Below are 27902 nucleotides of genomic sequence, written 5' to 3' on the forward strand. Positions count from 1 at the left end.
CCACAATGCGTGGCTATTTTTTTTGGTTGCAGCCATCTTTGTTGTTTGGTGGGCTCTGGTTGGATTCGAACCCGCCATCTTAAGTGTGACTGGCACCTTAGCCACTTGAGCCACAGGCGCCAAGCTTTAAATCATTTCTAATGTCTCTTTCTCCTCCATCCTCATAAACTCTAAATGTTCACACTGTCAGGCTCTCCCTTAGCCTGGTGTATAGCTCCTGAAAAAATAACTCTTATTTGTCCTTCAACGATTACTGAAGGTAGCTTTTTAAGTTACAGCAGCAGTCTTGACTCTGCTTTTTTTTTTTTAAACAGAGATTTGTTTTTTTATTTTATTTATTTATTTATTTTGTTGCAGTTTTTGGCTGGGATTGGGTTTGAACCCACTACCTTCGTCATATGGGGCAGCACCCTACTCCTTGAGCCACAGGTGCCACCTTTGACTCTGCTCTTCATCCAACATTCAGTGGAACCTGCAGGGTACAGGGCTAACATGTAGAGTAGGCTGCACACATTCATACGTGGCACTCCCACAAGGCCAAGAGCTTCATAAAAGCAGGGACATATCTTTTTCATGTCTGCGTTACCAGCATCTAACATAGCATCTGGCACACACAAAGAAGGGGACTCTAGTGAAATCAGAATGAATTACTTCATCCACAAAATACTTCTTTAATTCCCAATAGAGACATCAGCATTTTGGATGGTCCTCTCTACTGTGCTTTTTATTCCCAAGTAAATCTCTGCAGCCCAGTGAAACTATTTCCAGGGCCCAAGAAAACTCAAGTTAAATTCCCTCTCCTCATTGCCCAGTATTTCCAGGGACAACCCTGAACACCTTTGAACTTTAACTTCATTTGGTCTCGTTTTGCTGCTTACAGTAGGTGTTGGCGAATTTTTTTTGTAGAGTCACTCAGTAAATATTTTATACTTTCTATGTCACATGGTCTTCATCACAACTACTCAGTTTTGCCTGAAAGCAGTCACGAAAAATATGTAAATGAATGACTGTGGCTATATGCCAATAAAACTTTATTTACGGATAATGAAATTTGAATTTAGCATAATTTTTATGTGTCACAAAATATTGATCTTCTCTTGATTTTTTTCCCCAAGCAGTTAAAAATGTAAAAAAAAACACTCTTAGTTTGCAGTTCATATGAAAACAGGTGTTAATCCAGATATGGCCTAGGGGCCATAGTTTACCAAATCCTTAGTCCAAAAAGCTAGGTCTGTGTCTGTCACTTCCCTGCTCCAAAACCTCTACTGAGTGTTCCTTGCTTCTGGAATAACTGAACCTCTGTGCCGTCACTCAGGGCTTCCATAATCTTGCCCCAAGACCACCCTTCCTTCATTATGTCTCGCCACTCCTTAGTCTTAACATGCAGTCCAGTCAAAAGGGACTATTTCGCACATTTCCCCCTAGACCGGGAGCTAGGGACAGGGCTGAGACTACGTCTGCTTCACCCTTGGGTCCCCCACACATAGCACAGGCCCTGGCATGGGGCAATCACTCCATAATGTTAATGAATGAGTGAAAACACCTGACGTTATGCTTTCCTTAAGCTGTTTCAGCTGGGCTCTTATTTGCAGACTGAGTACAGTCTGGGTCATGGCCAGGAAGTAGAAAAAATGAAGAGAAGGAAAAGCAGCATGACCAATGTGATCCAAGCAATGGAAAATAGGTTTTAAGAGTGAAGTAAAAGAAACCAAGGCTGTTTAGCTGGGAGAAGTGGAGATGAGGCCTAACTGGATTCTGGCTTTAAGTACAGAAAAGGTGCTCATGAGAAAATCTTGATCTCATTCTCCTTTTATAATCAGAAGAAACTTTTTCATTTTCATGGAAAATGGAACAAGAAGAAATAGCTTAAGTGAAGCCAGAGGGGTTTAAACTGGAGAGAAAAAAGAACCAAATTAGGCATTACTTTTCCAGAGATACACTTTGGCAAGTGGACAAGAGAGGTCTTGCTTAGCACTTTTGATGAAGGATGGGCAAAGGGAATAAATGCACTGCTCTGTTCCTGTTTACTGAAGAAAGAGGGAGGTGAAAACAAGTCAGGTATGACTTTCTAACAAGCCACTGACTCTCTATTGAGAGAAAAGTCTCTCTTTTCCTATGGGCACTTTTTGTCATGACATGCTTCGCAACCCTGTAAAAGAACAATCTAGTATTTCAAAGTTTCTGATTGGAAAATGAAAAGAAAGAGAAGGCAACCATGCCAGAGTAAGGAAGATGGCTGTTAAATATACTTTCTATAAAAATAGTACTTAAGTGGGCATTAATATAATTGTTGAAATTATTCGTATTAAAACTAACATTCATCGAGCATCTACCACGTGCCAGACACTGTGAGGTTTGTAAGTTAGCTCAGTTCTCATAACAGCCCCACAAGATAGGTAATATTTGTATCCCCATTTTACAGATGAAGAAACTGAGTCTCAAGAAGGTTAAATAACTTGCCCAAGTCACTTGCCTAGCAAGCAACAGAGCCAGGACTCAACCCATGCAGTCATTTGCTGGAGTATATTCTCCTAACTACAGTCTCCCTATAATGTTGGAAGGCTGGAATTTAAACCCCAGTCTTTCTGAATCATGTTCATATTCTCAGGCACTTCCTTGTACTGCCCCAAGCAGGATGAGGGAAGCAATACAGGACATTAGCAAGAGACAAGGCCTCAGAGGCAAACCAAAATACTCCCCTATTATGGAAAAAGAAGCTGAGATTGAGGACTCACAGGTGATGATGAGCAGAACCAGGACTTTAATACCAGCCTCTTGCCTCCAAGTATAATGCTCTTTCCTCCATTATAGATTCTTATCGCATCTGAGGATGAGAAAACGAAGGACCAGGATATGCCAAATGGTTTGCCTCCCTGGGCAGACACTTTTGTAATGAACTTCCAGTCTCTCACATTAGAACCTGTGCCTGAATTACAAGTGTCCACAGCCTCTGTAAACTGGTTCTAAGATTCTGCTAGCTAATGATAGCAATGCACAGATTACTGGTACTGCAGGAGCTGCCAAAATGTTCATGTATTAAACCTGGTCAAGTAGACCTAGACCAGGGAGCTTCCATGCTGGCCAGTAGTTTACGGTTGAAGCCACCTCACTGAGGTCCCCGTTCTGGGACATTCTTTGCTCCAGTCTAACCTCCAACCCGCAGACAAAGTAAACACAGCCCGAGTCATGGCATCTGGAGCTGGGTGATAAGGGAAAGAACACAGGCCTTGGAATCCAGCACTGCTAGGTTTGAACCAAGCTATGCCACTTACTAGCTGCCTGACCTTGGGGAAGCTGCTTCAATCTTTCCAAGGTCTGGTTTCTTCATATTACAAAATTGTGCAGATTAAATAAATTAAAGTGTCCAGATTCTAGCATATTGCAAGCCACAAAGCAAAGGAGATATTCAGTAAATGTTGGCGTTCTCCTCCTTTCCCCACTGCCCTCTCTACATTTTGGTCACAATCCACCATTGCAGCTTGTTTTTCCTCCTCGCCAACTCCCCTCCCTTACCCCAATGTGTGTACATGTGTGCATTTTCTCTCACACACCTACCCTAGTGTGTTTCTGCCTCTAGACTATTTCTCAAGCTGTTCCTTCTCCCAGGAATAAACTCCTCCAAGGCTCAGCATAAATTCTCCACCTCCAGGAATTCTCTGGTCACGCTGGGATTGATTTCTCCTCCTCCCAAACTCCCACTTTGTTTACATTCCCTACTACATTTACCATAGTCAGTCTGATTTCAGTTATTTATGTACTTATCAGTCTTCCCAACTACACTAGAGGGAGAAGGTTCTGGGGAGACAATTATTTATAGGAAGGCAGAAAATGTGTTGTTTTCCTCTGTGTATATTTCTCAATACCAGGGTCTTGTATATAGCAAGAGCTCAAAATGTGCTTATTGAATTCAATCTTTCCACCCTAGACTAGGAATTTTTACAGAAAGAACCTAGACTGAGTTTATTCCAAAACTATGCATTTACTACCTCACTTGATCAACAGGCACTTTCTGAACTATATTAATATTCCTAAACTAAGATCCACTATTAATCAGATGGGCTTGCTTCATTCCTTTGTCCATCCTTCCAGCACACTCTGGATTCCGCTCAGGGTTCTCTTTCCAGCGTACAGGGAGATATCTCTGGGAGGACAGGCATTTCTCACTTACAGAGGTAGGTGATCTGGGAATAAGCTCTTTGGAGAGTTGTTCTATCTCACTAGTTAGAAGGGGACTGCCATTAAAACATACTACAAACCAGAGTTGTGGAATTACAAAATAGATCTAAGTGATCTGCCTCGGTTTCTGAATCTGTAAGAGTTAAAGGCACTTATAACAGTGTCTAGCATATAGTGAGCATACAATAAGTGACCGATGTTATATTAACAATGTAGTAAACTAGAAACTAGAAAACTAGGAAAAAAATAGTCATGATATTTCACTTCCAGAACTATCTCCACTGCTGACTGATTCCTTGTGTAATCTTGATCAAGTCCTTTCTCTTCTTTAAGGGATGAGATGGTTCCCAAGCTCCTTCTACCTTAAGCCATGTATCTTTTTCTATGATCAACAAATAACCTTCTTCTCGTCCTTATGCTGAGACTACTGGCAAGGAAAAATGTGAATTTGTTGAAGCTGGCCCCAGATGGGAAGGACCACTGTTTCCCAAGACCAAGGGCAGAGTTACTGATTAGTAAACCACCTGTGAGCTTTCCCCTGCTTGAGTGATATGACACTCAGTGCAAATCTCTCAATAGAGTGACCTCCTTCTTGACAAAACTTATAGTAAATGCAAGACAAGAGCCTCAAAACCATATAGCCACGAAGAATCCTGGCTTGTGTAGAATGTCTGCACCTTCCTGTTTTTGATGCCTATAATTAGGGCATCATCAATCTAAACTAGGGCTCTCCTTAGGTACAAAGAGGTGGAAAAACAAAGTCCCATTCTGAACCTGACAGCTCATAAAACAAGGACCAAAGTGTGTAAATGAAAAATGTCACTGACTCATTTAACCACAAACACTGCAGAGGCCTAGTATGTGCCAGCCAAATGCCAGGTAGAGGAGGGAGAAAATAGCCGTGGTCCCTTGCTTCTGCTACAGAGGACAGGAATGGGAGCAACTAATCCAGCGAGAGCATCAGAAAAGCTTCACCAAGGAGGTCACATGAGACATGGGCCTTGAAAGATGAGGAGGAATGAACTCCAGGAAGAGGGAATGCAAGCAAAGGCTGGAGCAAGAACAGGCAGGGAGTGTATAACAATGATATTTCTTTTGACTGGAGCACAGGGTACAGGTTTGGGGAAACAAAGGGAAAGAGGGCCAAAGAGAGGTTTGAGAACAGGTTACAGGGACTCATCTGTGAGGCTGAATAGTCCAAACTCTATATAGTAGGCAGTAAAGTTTCTGAGGAGTGTCTCAGGAATATCACAGGGGCACCCAATAAGGAGGATGCAAAAGGAACCCAGTTATTAATAAGTATTATGGGACCACGTAACAGGAGACCACATGTACTTCCTAACATCTCCTGTACATAGAACTTCTCTCCCCCATGGTTTGGCTTCATGCAGTCTGAGTTGCCAGGCTCTGTCCATATCTGCTAAAGTACTAAAGTAACAGAACTCCCAGACAAAGTCAGGAGCCCAAATAACTCTATGGATTATAGGAAGAGAAGAGCTAAAGTGGGAGCAGTTGGGGCACCAAAGTCTCTAGCTGGCTCAGTTCCACATAAAACCTAACCCTGGGTCTCCTCTTCACATCATTTCCAGCCTAGCTCTCTTGAGAGGGGCTAAAAGCACCTGGCTGGTGGGTGGGGACCCAGTGAGACATTATACACCACTTGCCCATCACACTGCCTGGCATACAGACAGTGGTCAATAAACATTAGTTCCCTTTCCGTCCTGCAAGGCCAGTTCCACCTGGAGAATCCCACCCAGGCTTTCAAGGATCAGGTCACATCAGCTTTTTCCCAGGTTCAAAATGCATTTTTGATAAAGTATTCCTGTTCAAATGCATTTGTTGCTGTAAATCACAGCTACGATGTATTCAGCACCCATTGCAAGACAGGAGCCACACTAGGCGACTTACATATAATCCTATTCTACCTTCACAGTGACCCTACTATGCCCATTTTATAGAAGAGAATTTGAAGTTCTGAGAAGAGAAGTGACTTGCCCAGAGACACAGCTAGGAGATGGCAAAAATGAGATCTGATCCGAGGACTGCCTGACCCCAAAGTCAAGCACTTACAACCACACTTCATTCCTGTGACCTGCGCTGGCCTCGGATGTGTCACTGACAGGCAGCCTGGAAGCTGTCTACAGAGACAGACCGCCTGACACTATTACCTCTCCCCACTGGACAGCCACTGGCACAGGCCAGGAGCTTTTAAATACTGCAAAAGTAAAGGACAGCAGTTAACTTTAAAATAACGTAGTACACAGATTTCATAAATTCCGCGTTAGAAAATCTACTCACGACGTTGAACTGCCTGAGCCTCGAACTCAGCCACAGCTGAGTCTCAAACCAGGAGCAGAGTCTCGACCCTGGGCACAGGCTGAGCCTCTGCCGAGATACTCGCTACCCGCTGATCCCGTCACTGACCGCAACTCGTCAGGTCACAGATGGAGCCCTGAGGACAGTCCTAAAAAAAGCCCCCTCGGCTGTTCCTAGGTAACTGAATCGGGTCGTGACCTCGGGCCCCTCTGAAGGCCCTGACTGCCCCCTCCCAGACACACGGACTCATTCCCAGACCCCCGCCCGAGGTGGCTCAGAGGGATACCTCGCTGACTCGCCTTCACCTCCGCAGACTCCCCGAGGGAGCGGTCGCGCGCACCCCCACCGGCAGACTGCTCCGCCGAGAACGCGGAAGGGGCGGTGCTAGGGCCAAGCGGTGGGCCGGCCCAGAGAGGGGCGTGGAGGGCGGAGCTGTGCCTGCGACCCGGTGGCTACCCAGGGGAGGAGCGGGACTAGCTAAGTAGCTGCGCAGGCGTGATAGGAGAGGGGCGGGGAGATTATTAGCAAAGGGGTGGGGCTTAGTTCCGTTCGAAGCTTGCTTCGGCGAACTGAGAGTTAGGAAGGTTAGGAGGCGGCAAGTGTAATTAATATTTACTGAGCGCTTCTGCATGCCAGGAAGACTTGCCTTTTACATGTGGGGAAATGCTGCTTTCCTAAAACAGGAGGCAATTCTGTAAAATTTCTTTAAAGGTCTTGGTGGCCAGAATTTCACTATGAGAGTTTTTTCTTTGAGTAAAACATTACCCTCAGTATTTCAGAATTGAAAAAAAAAAAAAAACTTTAAAAAGTGAATTTCTTGGAGAAAAACAACTGTAAATAGATTAATATCTCAACCAGCGTCCCCCCACGCACCCCTTTCCAGGGTGGAGATGCACTGAGAAGATGAGAGTGCTGACTTGGATTTAGTTTAGGTTCTTACTCAATGTTTCCCTCTTAGATGGAAGTAAACATCCGTCCTTTGCCTGCTCAGGACTGTTGTGAGGATCTGTTGAGCAATGCTAAAGAGCTTCTTGGACTTGCTTCCTATCATCCACCTGACAAATGTTTGTTCCCTTTCCCCTTCTGGGCTCAATCTGTCTATTTGTATGATGGAAGGAGGTTGGGAATATTAGGGAACACGCAGGACTTTGCTAGATTTCCCAATCTGGGTGAAGGCTGGAGAGGGAGAGTCTTCTTCCAAGCGTCTTCCTTCTCTGCAACCTGAGGGCCCCTATATATCTTGACCTCTCCTAGTCATTCCTTTCCAGGTTCACCCAAGCCTTAGAGGCCATGCTGGCCTGTTCCCTCTTTGTCCCTTGACTCAATAGCTTGCTGGCCCTGTGTCACTCAGGACCTATGTTCCAGGTTCTCAAAGTTGCTATGTCCCACACATGGCAATGAAGTTCAGTTAACATTGGATGAGGGCTTTGTGGGGCTCAGAAGGAGGGCTCCCCCAAAGCAGGTGGAGGTCCAGCCATGCTTGTGGTTCCTTTCACTATACATTCCACAGCTCCTTGAGGGGTAGGGAGTAGAGTGGGAGAAGGAAACCTCAAAGAGGCATGAGTGCTCATGGGAGCCAAGGGTGGTAGGGCGACTTTTCTTCAACAGGTAGGTACTCTGCTCCAGGGTGGAGAAGATGGCTTACTTCCTCATTCCTGCTCCAATGGGAAAATAAAACCCAGTCTATGTTCCCAATCAAGCTGCTGCCACTCTACCTCCAATATATTACCTCTCTTAGGACCCTATCCTGCTAGGTTTTGCCCTAGCTGCTCTTCCTCTGCATTCTTCAGGCTCCAGTTGTGTCTTTTCTCTCTTCTCCTTTATCTCTACCTCTAGGTATCACTCCTTGATTCTCTCAAAGTAGTCTTGTGTCAGCTTCCTGATGTATTTACATGCATTCCCATGTAAAGTGCACGCCTTGGACCACAAATAAATTTATTCTCACTGCCATGGTATATTTCAAAATGACTATGAGCCTGTAGCAGGGACTTTGTAACAGTCTGAGCTGTCCAGTGACTGATGAGTTAGTGAACGATCTGTCATAGGAGGTGTGCAAACAGCACTTATTTAGAAAGTTGGCCTTGGGCCTTCTCGGATGAAGCAGAAGAAAGGGTAGCAGAGTGGAGGACCTTCCAGATTCTAGAGCATAAAGGGAGAGAAGAGTGCCAGGCAGTTGGCCAAAGACAGACTTAATTCAACAAGCTATTGTATGTCAAACACTAGAATTGTACCTGACACACAATGAGCATTAGCTATTGTTATTAACAGTTTACAGACTGTACGTAATAAAGGAGCAGAGATCAGGTAGTCCTTTGTGCCTACTCCTGATCATGAAATAGATGGGAAATTGAGGTCGAGAGGTAGAAAGGATTTGCTGTGGACTAGACCTTAGGGGCTGGACGGGACTAGAACCCAGGCCTCTCCCTCCTGGGAGAGCCTCTTCACAAAACTAGGCTGGCCCCTTTGCAGGTAGAGGGAAGAGCAAGGGTGGGCCTTTTCTGACACTTAAGAACCAAACTTTTTCAACTCCTATTCAGGCAACTTGTGGGTTAGGGGCAATGAAATAACAGCAAGACTCGAGCCAAGAGATGCAGGTATCTCCAGGAGAGTAAGCTTGGGAATCAGCCCTATGTCCTACCACCTCCACTTCAGCTCCACCCAGCAACAAGAATTTTTTTTTTTTTTTTTAAAACAAGACAGGGTCTTGTTCTGTCACCAAGGCTGGTGGCGTGCAGTGGCAAGATCATTGCTTACTATAATCTCGAACTCCTAGGCTCAAGCAATCCTCCCACCTAATCCCCTTTAATAGCTGGGACTACAGGTAGGTGCCACCATGCCCAGCTAATTCTGGGGTGAGGTGGAGGGACTTTCTTGTAGAGATAGGGATTTGGTCAGGATGGTCTTGAACTTCTGGACTCAAGCACTCCTCTCACTTTGACCTCCCAAAGTGCTGGGATTCTAGGCATGAGCCACTGAGCTAGGCCAGTATGCTCCTCTTGAGAATAGCTCCTCTCCTGTAATTAGGGTTAGGACTGTATTGCCACTGCAGCTCAAAAAAACCACCCAGATTAAGGGGGTGGAATGAGAATAGCCAGTGTCAGGTGATCTAAGCTAAAACAAGTAAAGTTTCCCATCAGACTGAAGTCCTGGAAGGCCCTTTTCCTCCCTAAGGGTCCCACCTAGCCTGTTCTTCCCAGAGTCCTTAGGGTCCCACTGGAGAGAGCTGAGCCAAACATTACCATATCAACCAGCCCTTTACATAGTCCAAGATCTCAGGACAAAAAGCCCTCCCATTCCCATTCTGGCCTAGTTCCTGCCAGTCTGCCAGGATCCACATGGCACCCAGACCACACAGTTTTCCTCCAATGGCTGCTTTCTTTTGCCTCTTTTATTTTACAAAAAAAAAAAAATAACAATAAAGTCTTCCCTCTGTTTCATAAAAATAGATCCCCCCCCCCCCAATCAGTCCTTGTCACAGTCTACCTCGGAGGAAGGAATCTCCAACTCTCCTCGTTCCAGAGCCTCTGGCAAAGCTCCCAGTCCAATTCTGGAGACAGCAGAGGTAGAAGTCCTAGGCCCACCTGGCTGGCCCCAAAGCCCCATCTGTTTCCCCAGAGGACAGACAGCTTCTGAGCCATAAAGCTGGGCCTGATTTTGGAAGCTTAGCTCAGGAGACAACCCCAGAGAACTCAACAGGCAGTGGGGCATTCTGGCATCAGGCTAGAAATCCTTGCTCAAAGCAGGAACAATTGTCCTGGAGTGTCCTGTCAAGCCCTCTTTCCGTGTGCATCTCTGTGTAGCAATCAGTGGACCCCAGGTGGAAGTCAGGATCTCTGGTTTCTACTCCAGCTTCACTAAAGCCTCACTGTGAAGGCTTGGACAAGGTTGCCCTCCTCTTCTAGCTTCAGTTTCCTCCTGTGTACATTAAGAGAGTGAGACGGGATAATCTCAGGTTCCTCTTGGCTCTCCATCCTGGACTCTTTGAGTGAAAGCTCTCGGAAGGCAGGACCCTGCTTCTGCCTCAGTTTCACCATATGTGGGTCTGGGTATAGGGTTGGGCATGGAGTTACTGAGTAATGGAGTACTGAATGAACATCCAGTCTCTTTGGCGATAGCTGTGTTCTGAGATCCAACCATCTGGCTTGTCTCAGGGATAGGAGGAAAGGAGGCAGGTACTTTTTTTTTTTGAAACAGTCTCACTCTGTTGCCCAGGCTAGACTGCTGTGGCATCAGCCTAGCTCACAGCAACCTTAAACTCTTGGACTCAAGTGATCCTCTTGCCTCAGCTTCCCAAGTAGGTGGGAGTATAGGCACCCACCAGAACGCCTAGCTAAGTTTTCTATTTTTTAGTAGAGATGGGGTCTTGCTCTTGCTCAGGCTGGTCTTAAACTCCTGAGCTCAAGTCTCTCTTAGTCTCCCAGAGTGCTAGGATTATAGGTGTGAGCCACTATGCCTGGCCAAGGCAGTTACTTTTAAGTAAGCACTCTGCAAGCCTAGAAGAGTCCATTCACCAGCTACGTGATCCTCAATGTCTGAGATGGGAGACAAGACTCAAGCTCCTAGTCAAGTTCCAGTAGGTCCTTGAGCTGAAGGATTATTTTGTGCTGGGCTTCAGATTGGAGGAGCCAGGTCTGTAGATTCTGAGTGCTAGACTGAGTATGATTCCAAGTTTAAGGGTCAGGGGACCTCTGTGGACATGAGGGATCATTCCCAAGCCCCAGGAGGCTGTCTATAATCAGGTCCTCCTAGAGACAAAGAGATGAATGAAATGACAGCTCTTGGGCATCTCTGGCTGAGCAATTCAGAACCTGTGTCTGCAGGAAGTCAGGAAAAGGTTCCCCCCTCCCACCTCCCCCCAATTCCCTAAGACTCACGCTGATGGAACATGGTAGCCTGGAAGGTTCACACATAGAGCCGCAAGTACAATCACAATCTGTGTACTTACACACATAGTCATGTACACTGAATGGTGACACTGACCTGTCATCCCTCCTACAGTGGTCAAGCTCTGATGGTCCCAATCTCTTTATCTCTCCAACTGTCCATCTATCTGCCCAGTGTTTATGCAGGGCCTACTATGTGCCATGGAGGGTCTAAGGCAGCTTGCTCTCACAGACACACCCCACAGTCAAAATCTCACACACACACACCCTGGCATCTGTGCTCTTCACATACAGCCTGGTCACTCAGTTATACCTTCTTTGCCATCACCTCAGCCATATCCATATTCTGCAAATAAGCTTGGGAACCACCATAGAAAAGTCAGGCATCACAGAAGAAATCCTCTAGCCTATACCACTTCCACACTTCATGCCAGAGGTTTAACTCCCTTTTCCTTCTGTTTGCCCACTGGAAGCCCTCCCTTTCTCCTTTCACAAGCAGTCAGGGGGACATGTAGGCAGACTCCTGAGAACCAGAAGTCCAGAGGCTTTGGGTGTGTGGAGGGGGTCCCTGGGCCCTCAGAGTCTTCTACCACCAGACTCCTGAGGCCTCCCTCCCCAGCCACCCTGTGTTCAGATGGTCCATCTGACTGGCAACAAAGTTCAGGCCTGGGCTCAGTGACAGATCCGCTCTGTCATCTCCCTCTGTAGAGACACAAGGTGGGGAAGGATCAGTCAGAGCTCAGTCTTTTGGGTAGCTCTCCCCAAACCATACGGCCCAGCTGCTCTTTTCCCTGAGCCTGGCCCCTTCCCACCCCCTAACTCTAACTCCAGGCTGCAGATCTGGGTTTATGAAGTGACACTTAAATCAATTCTCTATTTAAGTACAGGGTTCACTGTTAAATGAATTGCCTTCCCTGAATTTATCCACATGGGCACTGGAGATTTCTTAAAGCAGGCAGCCTTTGGATCTGAAAACTCAGAGGCTAACTTTGGTGGGGAGGGCAGAGGGAGTTTGGCCTCACCAGTGGCTCCAGCTCCCTTTGGTCCACCAGACTGAACTCGCGGATGAAGTAGTAGAAGTGCTTGTAGCAGGTGTTGACATGTGCCTCCGCCCCCATGCTGAGGATGCTGTCGAAGTGGTGGATGTAGACATGGACAAAGACTCGGAAGAGGCGGGTCAGGATCTTGGTACAGACTTGCTGGAAGTTTTTGGGGAAGGGAACTCCTAGGGGTTGAAAAGGTACAGAAGGGGAGTGAGATCACTATGCAGGTTCCAAACTGCTGTCACCAGGCTAGCTCTCTCCCAGCACACTTCTCAGTACACTTCCCTTTGGGAGATGGAGAGAGTGATTTCACTTTCTCCTATACTTGCCTTTTTAATGAAGCACACATCTGACTGTGTCCCTTCCCAGCTGAAAAACTCCTCATCTTCCAAATCTTCCCACCAGCTGTGCAATCTTGTAGGGGGTTACTGACCAGCTGTGATGAAAGTCTGACCCAAACTTTCCTCAGTAATGTGTGCATCTGCAGGGTCACTTACATACCACCTTGTATATGATTCCAAGGGGTGTTCATCAACATCTGGGTCTGTTTTAAAAAACCTGGGCCTTCAGGATTATGTCCTAACTTCCAAGCGTGGTACTGCTAAGGCCTTTCATGATCTGACCCTGACCTCCCTCTCCAGCCCTCCCCAACCCCAAGTCCTTCCTCTTTCAACATTGACACAGTAGTCCCAGCCCTCCAATCCCTCCTAATTCTTCAAGAACTAGTTCAGATATCACTCATGCCTTCAAATATTTAGTAACACAAACATCTAGGAGCCAGGCCCTGTGCAGGACCTTCTGTATCTTCTGCCTCTAATACTTAGGACAATTCTGCTAATGGGTCTGACTGCCATTCTAAAATGGAGGTGCACAAAGATGAAGCTGCTTGCCCAAGGCCACATAACTGGAGGCAGGATTCAAACCGTCTTTGCACCTGTCAGAGATAAATGATACAGACCCTGCCCACAGGAAACTTCAGACTCTGTGTAAAGGGCCCAGTTTCCACACAGCCCCCCATCCCCAGGGTGGGCTTTGTGGCATATGTCCCCCTTCCTGCCGTGGCAAAGTCAGCCCAGGCTTAAGACACCCCAAAGTCGCACAGGCTAGGATGGGATACGAGCCCAGAGTCAGATCCATGCCTGGCCTACCTGGTTCCACAGATCCTTTTCTCTTCTTCATTGCTCTCAGGTAGGGTTGAGCCCTGCCAACTCAGCCTCGGTCCCACAGAATTACTCTGCTCATCCAGACCTGGGACCCTAGACCCCAAGACTATCTAAGCCCCAGTTCTGAACCCCACCTAATGCAGTGTATTGTACCTCTCTTGGCCTCAGTTTCCTCCTAGGTAAGATGAAGTACTCATTGTTGGGCATGACAGTGCAAGGAATGGCAGGCTACTGGGTGGGGAGGAGCTGTGGACACTGAATTGTGACTCAGGGCCCAGCCTCCTTCAGCATTCACACTTCTCCCCTCTGGGCTTTGCCCCCTGCCACACCCATTGCTGATCCCCACAGCCTTACAGGGATGAATACAAGGCCAGGTAGGGGCTGGGCCCAGGTGCAGGTGGGACTGCTGTGACGAACGCAGTGTCATGTCTGCTCAGCACCCTGACCCACACCCCCTTCCTGCTTGGGTGGGGAAGCAGGGCCAGGGTGACATCACTCATCTCCCTTCTTGTCTGTGGCTCACCAGGCTGCCCAGCTGAGATAAGAAAAAGGCTCCATGGCCTGAGTCTAACAAAGAAAAATTCTACCCTTAGAGCTCCAGTCTGAGGGGAAGATACTATCCAGGCAGCCCAACCTCAAGTCTCCTCCCTCCCCTGGAAATCAGGAGTCAGCGGGACCTTCCAGGAGGCTGAATCAGCCAGCCAGGGAACCTGCCAAGAACGTCTTGGGGTACCTGTTCTGGAAGGTTCTGAGAATCATAGTGTCTGTGGTCTTGCCACAGTGGTCCATGCTCAAACTTCAGACAAGAAGAGCCCCAAACTGGGAGTCAGGCAATCCTAGTCAAATAGTTGACCTTGAGCAAGATACTTAACCTGTGTCAACCTTAATTTTCTCTTCTACAAAATCGGGATGAAAATCAACCCCCAACCCTTTGTTGCCAAATCGCACCAAATGCCTCATCTGTGCAATGGGCTCCCAGTGGCTCCCTCCCTCTCTGTCTAGGCCTGACCCTTGGGCGAGGCAGTGCTCACCAACACGCGTCGGAAAGACCTCCTCGTCATTGATGAGGCTTTCGATCCAGTCCATGAGCAATGCCATATAGCGCGGCGCCGAGAGCTTGGCTGGCCGCCGGTACTGGCGCTCGTCCTGCCAGCGGTACTCGTAGCGGGGCCCGCCGGCCATGACTGGGCAGCTGGTCTCGCTGCAGCGCTCAGCCATGGTGCCGTAGATGAGGTTGATGCGGTTGAAGAAGTCCACCACGTGCACCGCAATCCAGTCATCGATGTTCTCGCCGGGTGGCAGCCTCACCACGCTGCGCAGGTCCAGGCCAGACTTCAGCGAGGCCTGTGCTTTCTTGTACAACTCAAAGCGCTGAGTGCCTGGTTCAAATCGCTTCCGTGGCCGGAACGTCTTATCCTTGGCGAACACCTGCTTTAGGCACAGTGCCATGGCCAGGTCAGGCCTGGGGCTGGTGTCCAGGGGCTCAGACCTGAGGATGCCAGGAACAAGGGCATGGGGAACCTGGTTGTCAGAGCCTCATCAGCTGGGCTCTGACTTCCCAATACATTCTACCTCTCACCTTGCAGTTCAACCTCTGCACGTTCTGCCCGGAGTCTCAACCCTCACTGGCCCCGAAGGTCCAGTGCCTGGCCGCTTTCCAGGCTACCTGAATCTCCCCTGCTAGACTCACACAGCCTTCCCATCTTGTTTGCTCTCCGCTTCCTGTTGCATCTCAGGCCTGGGCTCCAGATAGGTGCTTCTCAGACTGGCTGTTCAGTGGTCTCAGAAGCTTGCTGCAGGCTCCATCCAGGCCCAGGAGATAGGGGCCTGGATGAGATGACCTCTGGGAGCCCCAAAGGCCAGCTGGTGCAGCGTGGGAGAACCCAGCTGCATTGTGCTGGGGGCAGAGGGAGGGCCCTGGCTTCCTCTGGGATATCCCGTAGTCCATCCGGCCACCGGGGATTCCCAGGGAGCAAGAGGGACTTTTCTACTAAAAATGTCCTTTCTTTTTCTTTTTCATTCTGAAAGAGGAAAGAGCCCTCAGGTGGGCCAGCTGGGAGGCCTCTGAGTATGACTGCAGGCTGGAGGAGGAGGGTGGCAGGCCTGGAAGGGTGCTATTTCCTCTGACAATGGCAGGAGAGCCCTTCCCCCAAGCTAGCCTCCTTCTGCCCCAAACCTGAACAGGCCATTGTCCCTTCTCCCTGCCCCTGACAGTTAGTAGACATTCCTATAGGACCTACTATGAGCCTGGCACTGGGAGGTAGTAGAGTACAGTCATTTCTACCCAGCTGGGCCCATCTAGAGCTCAGACAAATTTGCTTTGCCTTGTAGAACAGAAGGATCCCAGGTTCAGAAGAGACTGTGTGCTTGTGTATATATGTGTGTGTGTGTGTGTGTGTGGCTGGGGGTGGGGTTAGTGATCTAAGAGGAAGAAGTCATGAGTTGTGGTCCTAGTACCACCACTGGCTTACTGGGTGACCCCTGTAGCACCATGGATTTGGCTCCTATGCAGCCAAGTTTCAGAGACTGTCAGGGTGGTTATCTTGTCTCCTCTGTGAGCTACTGGGAAATGCAGACTCAGGCACCTGCTGAGACTGGGATTTAGCTACAGACCGAGCACTAAGGCTGAGTGTAAGCTAAGTACTTAGTTCTGGCTGCCGACTGAACACTGACCTGGGCCCTGGTAAGTTTGAGCCCAGGGTCTAGCCCTCAGCCCTGCACTGAGCCTTGATTATAGCCACAGACAAAGCCTGGGCTTGACCTCTCACTTTCTGACACTGGAGCATTTTCCCTTCTTACATGTCTGATAAGTCTGGGACAGGATTGGAGAAGGGAGGGTGGGAAACAGGTGAAAATTGAGTCTAACCAAAAGGTATGGCACATAAGTCATGGGGGCAGGTGAGTTACTTCTAGCAACAAATCAAACTAGTGGAGATGTTTGCAACAAGTGTCCTTCCCTGTATGCACAACAGGCAGGCCAGGATGGGGGCAGTGAAGGAAAAAGAGAGGCGTTTGGAGAGTAGGGACAGGCCTTCTGGTAGGATCTTGTCCTCTTGAAAGAAACCACAAAGATGCAGAAGGTCATCTCATTCATCCCAACTCCTTACTTAACTTCCCACCCACACAAGTCCCCAGGGTGGGCAAAGAGGAGGAGGTTTCTACACTTTACTTGCTGACTCTCTTAAACTCTGGTTGGTGAAGGTGCTTCCAAAATCACTCATACTGCAATTAGGTGGTGTTCTGGGGCTTTCCACCTTTTCCTGGCCCCCTCTACTGACAGTTACAAGCAGGTCCTTACCTTCACATTCAACAACACCCTGCCTTTCCTGCCTCACACCCCACTTTCCTACATCAACCACCCGGGGCTTTTTCTTGATCCCTGAGCACAGCCCCTACTCTCCTGCCATGCTAGTCCCTCCACTTGCCCCACCATACATCCTCATGCTGCCTCCTTCCATAGCCTCCTTTGCTGCAGAGCTCCTTCTTGGAGAGAGGCTGCTCTTTGGCCACTGCTTTCCCATCTGACCCACAACTTAGGACAGGCCCTTGCTCAGTCAGTGCTCAGCCTTTACGTAAAGCTTAGATACAAACATCCCTGAGAAATCAACTGGCCCAACTCACTTGCACAGATGAGGAAACTAAGCCCCAGGAAGGGGACTTGGGGAGCCTGCATTCCCATAGCAAACTATAAGCAGAGCTGGGAACTGGGACATGCTGGGGCTCAGCTAGTGACAAAGAGTAAAGGACCATTTTCCTGCACTGGCTGGTCACTGGTCTGGTGGAGCTAGGGAAGAATAGGGAAGTGGGGGGAGAGGAGGAAGCATCTTGCCCACCAAACAGCCCAGACTGCTTCCTGCCCCCAACACACTGACCCACAGCAACTTGGGTGTTCTGACCAGTAAGCTAGAATCCCACATTCCTTCCTACACTCCAAGGAAATATAAGCTTGGGGGTGGGTACAGGGGAGGTACTCTCCCATCCAGGCCACTTACCTCTCCTCATCCCCCCCCCCCCCCCCCCGCCCTCACAGAACCACTACCTTCATCCTCCTGACCCCACTTCCTAACGCTGCATGTCCTGTTACTCCTAGAGTGGCTGGCCAGTGGCTTGCTCACTCCCTCGGTGGGCATTTGGGCTTCCCAGATGAAAATCACAGGGTGACCCAGCCTGTTTCTGGGCCAGGATACATCTCCACTCCCTGACCCTGGTACAGCATCTGGGCCAGAGGATGGCTCCAGATTGACCCCAGAATTCAGCCTGGGACGCTCTACATGGCAGAGATCTAAAAGTAGAGGCGAAGACTCTCCTCTCCCCGCCCGTGCGGCGCTGGGCCTCCCCGCCCACCTCCCCACGCACCCCGTCTTTCCCCGCCCCGCACACCCGCACACCCCCATCTTCAACCCGACTCTCAGCGCCCCACAGGTCGGTCGTAGGACCCAGAGAGCCTGGCCTGACATTTCCGCTCCCGGAGACACGCCCCCTCCACACCGCCACCCCAACCCCGACTTTCAAAGCTCGGAGTCTCAGACCCCAGCCTGAGGACAGTGGCTAGCCTGCCTTCGGGCACAGGTCGCCTCCGGATGGTGCCACGCCAGGACAGCCGAAGAAATGAAAGTGGAAGGAAGGCTGTGCCGCGGGGGGCACGGGAGCTCACTCACGGGTCGCCTCAGCGGCAGAGCTCAGTCCTCTTCTGGCCGCAGGGTCACATTCCCCGCGCGCTGACTCGCCCTACGCCTGCCAGCCCCCTGCCGTGCCGGCGCTGGCCAGTCTGTCCGCCTGCCTGCCCCGCCGGGCCCACGGCCGCCCTCTCGCCCGTAGGCGACGCCAGCTCCGCCCCGGGCCCAGGCGCGCTGCGGCCACGGGGCGGGGAGGGGGCGGAGAAAGGGGGCATCCCCCACCCCCAACGCAGACACAACCCGCCTTCCCGGAAAGTCCTTATCGAGCTCCTAGCTTCCCGTTGGGCAAAAGAAAATTGAGCACCCCGCCCTCTCGGAGACTCTTTGGACCCGCTCCAAGGAGGCAACTTTTGATACCTAGACTGCAAAATGGGGACAAGCCTAGCTAGTCCTGAGCAGAAACAAAATAGCTGCAAGACAAATGGTGGTTACCTGACCTTCCTGGAATCATTAAATCTCAGAACTCAATAAGGGACAAGAACTGTCCTATCCACTCAATGTCCTCAGCTCCCGGCACACAGCAGGAACTCAAACCCCACTTGATGAAGGAATGTATGAGTGAATGGTTGAACACCTTGGGAATCATGACCTGGGACCCTCGCTCCTGAGGGGACTGGCCCAGAAGAGTGCTCAAATCACACATTTCATCTCCTTCACATAGGGCCAGGGGGCCTTCGTCAGGCTGGACTGGTCCTCCTCTTCCCTCCCACTGAAAATCACCCCATTTCCCTCTGCCAGACTTTTGCTGTTCCCATTTTGGAATCCTCCTTTCTTTTACCCAAATACAGACTCCTCAAGACCTGATCTGCTTTCCCTCCTTTTCTACCTGAGCTCCTCCCCTGAGGACAGACAGATGTCCCAGCATTCAATGGACATGGTGGCCCCCAGACCCAGAGACCAGTTTGCTAGCCCTGTCTGGGATGAGAGGGAAGATTGGAGGCCCTCTAAACTCGGAGTGCCAAGGCAGAAAGCTGTACTGTAGAAGTCATCCTGGAGGCAGACAGATATGACCAGATGTCAGTAGGTGAGAGCTAGAAGGTGGAGGTGCATATTTACCATGACACAGTTACCCTACTGGGCTTTTTTTGTGTTTGATGGTGTGAGAACACACGGGATCCTTAGGAATCCTCACACGTAATACTGAAGATATGTTTTTTTTTTTTTTTTTTGCTGAACACTTGTATTTACCCCAGTCTAAAGTTCTGTTTATTTTTTGCAATTTTTGGTCAGGTTTAGAACCTGCCACCTCCAGCATACAGGGCCTGTGCCCTACTCCTTTGAGCCACAGGCGCCACCCCAAGTTCTGTGTATTTTTATGTCTGAGTCTTAATTCAGTCCCAAGTCCTCTATAAACAAACATTTGCTTATGGAGGAAATTCAAGTATATTCTTTTATTTATTTGATATCCTTATCAATACCCTTTGAGCATGAGTCTATACACTGAGGTCAGGGTCCTGGGTGACAAAGCTGACTGACCCAGTTGCTGACGATACACACAGATAACACAAAGTCCCAGCTCAGTCATGCAGGGGTAAGAATGTGGTTAGGGACTGAGGGAGCCTCCCTAGAGTGGGAGTATCTGCAGGAAATGCAGATATGTGGAACACCCAAATAGGGTATTTTGAGGAGAGTTCAATGAAGGCACTATTTAGCGGTGTAATCAGAGTGTGGGAAAACCAAACAGAAAATGGGCAGTGGGTGGCTGTCAGCCTAGGCTGAAAGAGTGTGGAGAGGGAGTGGGAGGTCAGAGCCATAAGGAAAGGGCTGTTGCAGCCTAAGGTGGGCCCAGATGGGGAAGACCCAGCCCACAGCAGTCATACAGGGAAGGACTGGGGGTAAATAAAGGCCCTCTCATCTCTCCTTCCCTCTTATCTGTGGCCATGTTTCCCCATTACCTGAATCCTCCTAGAAGCTAAGGACAAGGGAACCAGTTGCTGCTGTCCATAGAGGCCAGTCATTTGGGTTATAGAACTGGGTGGTGGGTGAAGAGTCATCTGGAAAAGAAACTTCACAGAGGAAATGACTTAGAAACTGCTTGTGGGCTCGGCGCCTGTGGCTCAAGTGGCTAAGGCACCAGCCACATACACCTAAGGTGGTGGGTTCAAATCCAGCCCGGGCCTGCCAAACAACAATGACGGCTGCAACCAAAAAAATAGCCGGGCGCCTGTGGTCCCACCTATTTGGGAGGCAGAGGCAGGAGACTCGCTTGAGCCCAGGAGGTTGCTGTGAGCTGTGATGCCACAGCACTCTATCCAGGGGGACAGCTTGAGGCCCTGTCTCAAAAAAAAAAAAAAAGAAAGAAAGAAAGAAAAGAAACTGCTTGTGCTTTCCTTACCATTCGGTTCTAAACATTTCATAAATTTCATTGCAATTTCCTTTTTAACACTTGGATGATTTAAAAGTTTGTTTTTCAGTTTCTCAACCTACAGGAGGTTTATGTTTTTCTTGTTGACTTCTAATTATATTGCATCGTAGTCAGAGATTTATGGTCTGTAAGATTCTTTGGAATTTGATGTGACTTCCTTTGTGGCTTTGTACACGGTCATTTTCTGTACCTCTGAGCTGGATTTTACAGGCTAGGCAGGAGTTTGGTGAAGAGTAAAAAGCACAGAAACTTACACTGTGGGAAATGTAGACGATCCATTTTGAAGGAACCTCAGAAGTTTCCACCTCATCTACAGAGTTCCTGGGTGTCTATAGGATAGGAAGTAGATGGAAAGGTTGGAGGAACCCAGAGAGCCCAGATCCCTCAAACACCTGTAAACTCTTTTTGCTGCTTTCAGTCTGGGCTAGAGAGACTGGTTCTTCCAGGAGGCTTGGATAGGGCTGAGAAGATGCAGACCTTGGAGAACAAGGTCATTTACCATGTATCAGCTGTGTGACTTTGGGTTAGCCCTGCCCTCTCTGATGGCACGCTGTGAACTGACAGCACTGCATACCTCCAGAGGACAAGTACTGTTCCCCACTACTGTATCCTGAGTATGATGAGTGGTCTAGAGAGGCTCAGACAAAGCCCATCTCTGAAACCTGGTGGGAGCCAGTAAGGACCGAGGAGAGTACATGCCTTTTTCCACTGTACAGCCTGGGCACATGCCTCCTCAGTAGGTGTTCCAAGTGTCAGCAGGGTGGTGTCTCTGTTGCTATTCTGCTGTGTGTCTCTGGGAAAGCCCCTGCCCCTCTCTGGGCCTCTGTTTCCTCAGTTTTGTAAGGCTTTTGCTTACAAAAGCACCTTCTAGCTGTACCAAGTACCATCCCAAGTGCCTTATCACAACAAGCTTCTTGCTGTTTCCCTTGCTAGGCCTGTACCCAGAAACTCACTGACACAGAGTGGCCTCTCCCTGGAGACCCCCCAGCCCCTCTTATGCCAGGAAAGGTCCCCCATCTATACCCTAGAATGAACTGTTGCACCACAAGTCGCCTTACCAGGCATCTGGCAGCTGCTATTGCCTGAGAGGGCCCACCCTCTCCTCACTCTGTCCCAGGGAAGAGTTTCTATTTCAGTTTCTGCTCCTCCCTGCCCACGAGGCAGGATCTCCCTTCCTGCATCTAATAACCTGGCCCATTAAGGAAAGTCATGGACACCCTCATGGCCGTAAGAGGAATTGAGTTAGACTTCCCTTAGTATGAAGAATACAACGTTTAAGGGAATATGACAGAAAAAGGCAAGGTTGACAAGGATGTACACTGAAATTCTGTGTGACCTTGGACATAGCATTTATTCTCTCTGAGCCCATTTCCCCTTCTCTAAAAAAGAAACATCTGTCCCATGGAAGAGCTATGATGCTCAAATGTGGTAGCTCTTGCACACAGCAGAAGGCTGTGACCAGTCTGTTTCAGGGCTGCCTTCCAGCACTCAGCAGGTGTTTGTACAGAAGAGGGGCTGAGCTTGTTCTGGGGTCCAGGAGGGCAGTGGGCAGAGACCCAGGACAATATGAGGGGACTCTGGGCACATCAGAGCTGTCCAACCATGCAGCCTGGATGGAGCTCACTCATCAGGAGGGAGGGGTGCAGGCCAGATCCCTGTGACATAGCTTCAGAGGGTTTCAGTCCCTCTGAAGAGGAGGAGGGTCCTCTTGTCTCTGAGAACTTCAGAGAACCTCTGCTCTCTGTTGTAAAGTCCTCCTCCCTGCTAGCTGCCCCCTTGAGTTGGAGGAACTGCCCTCACTTCCCCAGTTTTAGGGTCTTCCATCTGGGGAAGGAGACCTCTGGAAGCTGGAGTGGAAGCCTGGTGTGGGTGAGTGCCTGCAGACGACGTCATAACCCCCAGCATGGCCCTGATAGGCATTGTGGCCTCCAACCACTTGTGTTTCCAGCCGGGATGCCGCAGCAGTGGAGTGATAGTTGGGGGGTGGTTTCATCAGTGTTCCAGGCTCAGCCTTCCATGGAACCCACCCTGAAGGCTGCATAGGAAGTTTTATCTGATTCTATTCCCTCCTCTCCCATTGTGGTACCTCAAGTTCAGCCTCTGGAGCTGCCTTCCTTGAGCACCTCCCAGTTCAAAGCTCTTCTCCTACAGAAAGCCTCCGCAGCCAGCCCCAGGCCCACATGCTTTCTTCTTTCTTCCACAGCATCCTGTCTCCAAGTGTGTTCAGTAATACCTGCTTTGGAGTTGCCAGTAGGGAGGGTGTTCTTCACAGTCCCTGAGGGCTAGGGTGCTATCTTTTAGTTTTTACATTATGATTTAAATTATTAATAAATTTTATGGTGGGGTGGAAATAGCACATCCATTTCTCCCACTTTTTTTTCATGTATTCATTCATTCATTCCATAAAGTATTGGGTTTTTTTTTTTCTTTTTGAGACAGAGTCTCACTCTGTTGCCCAGGCTAGAGCGCCAGCAACTACACATTCCTGGATAAAAGTGATCCTCTCACTTCAATTTCCCAAATAGCTGGGACTACAGGCACCTGCTACAACACCTGGCTAATTTTTCTATTTTTAGTAGCAATGGGGTCTCACTCTTGCTCAGGCTAGTCTTGAACTCCAGAGCTCAAGCAACCCACCCATCTCAGCCTCCCAGAGTGCAGGATTACAGGCATGAGCCACTGTACCCGGCCTTTCCATGAGGACTGACTGAGGGCCCACTAGGTATCAGGCACCATATCTGGGCCAAATGCAGACCCTTGCTTTGCTTTGTGGGTGATGACAAAGGCCTCAGCCTTCTTCTTCTTCTTTTTTTAAAAATTAAATCATAGCGGTGTACATTAATGCAATCATGGGGTATAGTGTGTTGGCTTTATATACCATTTGAAATATTTTCATCAAACTGGTTAACATAGCCTTCACTGCATTTTCTTAGTTATTGTGTTAAGACATTTATACTCTACACTTAGTAAATTTAACATGTACCCTTGTAAAATGCACCGTAGGTGTGTTCCCACCAATTATCCTCCCTCCACCTATCCTTTCCCCTCCCTCCTCTTCATCTCCTCCCTCCCCTTCTTCTTGGGCTATAGTTGGGTTGTAGCTTTCATATGAAAGCTATAAATTGGTTTCATAGTAGGGCTGAGTACATTGGGTATTCTTTCTTCCATTCTTGAGATACTTTGCTAAGAAGAATATGTTCTTAGCATATTCTAAGCTCCATCCATGTAGGAGGAAAGAGGTAAAGTCTCCATTTTTAAGGCTGCCTAATATTCCATGGTGTCCATATACCACAATTTATTAAAGTCTCCGCTTTTTAGGACTGCCTAATATTCCATGGTGTACATATACCACAACTTATTAATCCATTCCTGGGTCGATGGGCACTTGGGCTTCTTCCATGACTTAGCAATTATGAATTGGGCTGCAATAAGCCTCAGTCTTCTAAAGAGCTTTCACCAGGCCGAGATATCCCACTGGCTATAGAGGATCATTAGCGGAGCAACAGATCAGGGAAGAAGTGACTCTTAGAAGGGAGGGATCCTTGGACATCACTTAATCTGATCTCCTTGAAGTATATGGGAACACTGAGGCACAGGGAGAGAAGGGAATCAGCCCAGTGATAAATCATGATAGTAAAAAACACTTGTGAATCTTTTGGATCCCTGTGTTGAGATGTATATTCTCAATTCTTCCTCTCAGCAAACCTTCAGAGAGAGAGGAATGGAGGGGCAGGAAAGAGAGAAAAAGAGTTCTACCAAAGAGAGAGAAGGGATGGGGCATGTTTGGATGATTGAACGTGTCTACCCTGTGGTTCCGTCTAGGTCTTTTCTAGGCTTCATTTACAGGAGATGGGAGAATTGTATCCACTGCAGTGATTCAGGCAATGGGTGGGGTCCACTTCTTGGTGGGGACTTCCTGGGCCTGTGGAGTCTGGATTCCACACAAGTCCAGCCTGTGACTTCCCACAGTTGCTATCCAGCTTGTCTTCTGGTGCATTTGGGGCTTTGTCAAGAAGCAGCTGTAGGAGCTCAGCTTTGCCCAAGGCTAAGTAAACTAAGGGTGTGCTCTTCTTTTCCAGGAAATCTTCCTGAATTAAACTAGCTGCTTGGAAACAAGCTTGGGGTTCTGGGGTGGGGGGTCTTGACACAAAAAAGTTCTTAGTGCTTTGCAGATGTGCTCCTTGGCTAAGCCCATGGAGATTATGTCTTTCCCTTTGTATTGCATGCCCTTAAAAGTGGGGTTTTATTTATCTTCTCCCACGTGACCTTGTCACAAGAACTTGACAGTTGTAAGGAATTTTCTGGTTTATGAAGTGTTTTTCACTACTCTGGTCATTTTTGAGTCCTGCAACAATGTTGGGATGTGAGTATTGGCTCCAAAAGGACCCGATTAAGAAGCACAGCCTGAGATGGCAGAGTTGGGCCTCCCAACTCCAGTTGCGGGGCCCACCCTTCTGCCCCACACTGCCGAGCATGTAGCAAACACACTGTTTAAGTGCTATCTCATATGACCCTCCAGTAAGTGAAAGAAAGGAAAACAATTCAGTTTGAAAGTGGAGTAGACACTTTCTAAAACTATTCTCCTGGGAAAGCAGATGGTAACAGACATTTGTATCTGGAACCACATTAAAGCAATTAATAGCATCACGTACACTGACCATCCTTAGTAACCTTGACACCACCTTAGATTTCTCACTCACTCTTTTGGATACCCTTGCAAAAATTTGCTGGGGCCAGTCATATTCCACACATTTCACATTTAGTGTGAGCTGAGAGTAGAAAAGGAGGAGACAGGAGGGAGGCTGAGTGTAGTGAGGAGAAAGGGGTTTTGGAAACAAAAGGCTGTCTGAGGGTCACTGGTTTCAAGAGTGGAGGTTGTCTGCCTCTGAGAAGAGGGCCCAAGGCAGACTACCACAGAGGGGCCCAGAGCTTCCCTGACCTTGAGAGCAATCCCTCTCTGCAGGGGTGCCCAGAGGACACAGTGCAGCCTGCTGGCTCTGAGACAAACTGAGAAGGGCCAGGAAGTTCCAGCCAATCAATCCCAGCTCCAATGGGGTGTGAGTCTTCCAATTGAGCTCTGTAGCCAAATTCCCATCAATCCCACCCCCCATTGCTGCCTGCCCAGCTCGCCATATATCATCCCCTTCTGCTTACTACCACAGGCAAGAACAGATGCACACAGGATGGATGGAGAGCTTCAGCCTGCAGAGGCAACACACAATTCTCTGTGCAGCTGTAGGGGCCAGGCACACATAATCCAGGGCAATAGATAATCCCACAGCTCGCTCCAGGGGTCACGAGCCCGGGAAATTCTCAGCTCTCAATATCAAACAAGGAAAACATCTGAATTCCAAGCAGCTAGGAAGACCTCTGCTTTCCTCTTGTGTCTCACTGAGGTCCTTACCTGAGACATGCTGAGAAGAGCTAATCTCATTCCAGGAATCTTCCCTAGAGGCAGGCAATAATAAAATACTTATTTTTTTCCAGATACTTTCATCACTTCACCTGGTTTGGGGCCTCATGATTTTAAATTTATTTATATTACTATTATTGTTATTATTATTGAAACAGAGTCTCACTCTGTCACTTGAGTTAAGAGTGCAGTGGCACCATGCTATCTCACTGCAGCCTCGAATTTCCGGCTTAAGTGATTCAGCTGCCTCAGCCTTCCAAGTAGCTAGGACTACAGGCATATACCACCACCACCACACCCAGATAATTTCTCTACTTCTTTTGTAGAGACAAGGGGTCTTGCTCTTTTGCTGAGGCTGGTGTCAGACTCCTGACTTCAAGTGGTCCTTCCTTCTTGGTCTCCCAAAGTGCTAGGATTGCAGGTGAGTGCCACAGTGCCTGGCCTGTTTTGGGCCTTTTTACTCAGCTGTTAAAAAATTAAAAAGCAAAATAACTAACTTATTGCAGGAGTTCCCAAATCAGGCTGAGCTTCAGAGTTACTTCGAGAATTATATAAAGAAAGAAGAAAAGAAAAATAGTTTTCCAAGTCCGACCCCAGGCTAATAGAATTCATATGTCAGTGGTACAGACCAAGAATTGACAGCTTTGACAAGTTCTTCGGGTGTTTCTGATGTTCATCCAGGTAAAAAAAAAGACAATATTAGATGGATTTAGTTTATTTAAGCTATAAACAGTTGTCTAATGAATTGACAAGGAATTAAATAGAGGTCTGTAGCCAGAAATAATTTTGTCTCAGATAAGCCATCTATAATCAGATAGGCCTGCACCTTGGTACAGAACTCCAGGTGTTACCTTGCTCCTGATCCAGCTGTTAGCTTGCAGGTCCCAGGCCTGCCTCCCTGCCTACTTCTTACCCCCCAACCCTATGTCAGATGTAGGTACTAGGCCCAGCCAGCTGCTGACGATCGATAAATGGAACCTATCCCAACCTGTATGGTTTGGTTTAGACTTAACCCAGTCTTCCCTTCCTGTTCTTACCCTCCAGCTTTCTTGGGGGAGGGGGGAATGTTTCTTTAGATGACAACTCATGCAAAGCCCAGTGAATCTAGCCTTGAGATCCCCAAATCTGGTATTATGACTATTGTTCAATCCTCTATAAATTCCTGGAAGAGAATTTCTGAAAACAGCAACATGGTGCAGAAAAATAGCACAAAAGAAATGTGTTCTAAAAGTAGAAGGTCTATGTTTTAGATTTGTTCTAGAAGTAGAAGGTCCTACCTCTTCTGTATAGATGTGTACCTTGAAAAGGTAAAGTACTTAATCTAACAGCTACTGTTTTGCATTTTGATTATGTGTGAAGCATAATGCTAAACACTCTCTACATAATACATCATTTAGTCCTTTCTTAGCTTTTGAAATAGGACTATTATTTACTTTACAGAACAGAATGTAAAGGCTCAGAGTAACTTGTCTGAGGTTAGACAATTAGTAAAAGGCAGGACTTTAATTTAGACCTGACTCTTAACAAGTATGATGTTGTATCATCAGTGTCCTCATCTGTCAAATGGCAGTAATATTACCCACTTAATATTGTTGCAAAGATCAAATGAAAGAAATTTAGCCAGTGGAATCAAACCTCTCAGAGAGTCTGCTGGGAGTCATGCACCAGTGAGACTCAGCAAAACATATCCCTGCCTGCAAAATTAGTCTCAAAATGTAAGATCTAGTAGCTGTAGCCCCAGCTACTTGGGAGGCTGAGGTAAGAAAATCACTTAACCAGTTTGATGAAAATATTTCAAATTGTATATGAAAACACCACACTGTACCCCATGATTGCATTAATGTACACAGCTATCATTTAATAAAAA

The 27902-nt window shown here is 48.1% G+C and overlaps 1 protein-coding gene across 2 annotated transcripts; it reads right to left on the reverse strand.

The window, feature by feature from the left end:
• Positions 1-10858: 10858 nt before the first annotated feature.
• On the reverse strand, positions 10859-18342 carry MOB3C (MOB kinase activator 3C). 2 transcript variants are annotated; one of them, XM_003801421.3, is made up of 4 exons: positions 18240-18342; positions 14613-15070; positions 12398-12600; positions 10859-12077 (listed from the first exon to the last, which is right to left on the reverse strand). In XM_003801421.3, the coding sequence occupies exons 2-4, from the start codon at positions 15028-15030 to the stop codon at positions 12048-12050; spliced, it is 651 nt and encodes a 216-aa protein (XP_003801469.1). In that variant the 5' UTR covers positions 15031-15070; positions 18240-18342; the 3' UTR covers positions 10859-12047. The 2 variants fall into 2 exon arrangements, with proteins under 2 accessions (XP_003801469.1, XP_023363630.1); XM_023507862.1 differs by lacking the exon at positions 18240-18342 and having other exon boundaries at positions 14613-18155.
• Between the last annotated feature and the right edge of the window lie 9560 nt (positions 18343-27902).

This window comes from Otolemur garnettii, unplaced genomic scaffold (assembly GCF_000181295.1).
Source record: "Otolemur garnettii isolate 467f Iridium unplaced genomic scaffold, OtoGar3 scaffold00210, whole genome shotgun sequence".
Classification (NCBI taxonomy): Eukaryota; Metazoa; Chordata; class Mammalia; order Primates; family Galagidae; genus Otolemur; species Otolemur garnettii.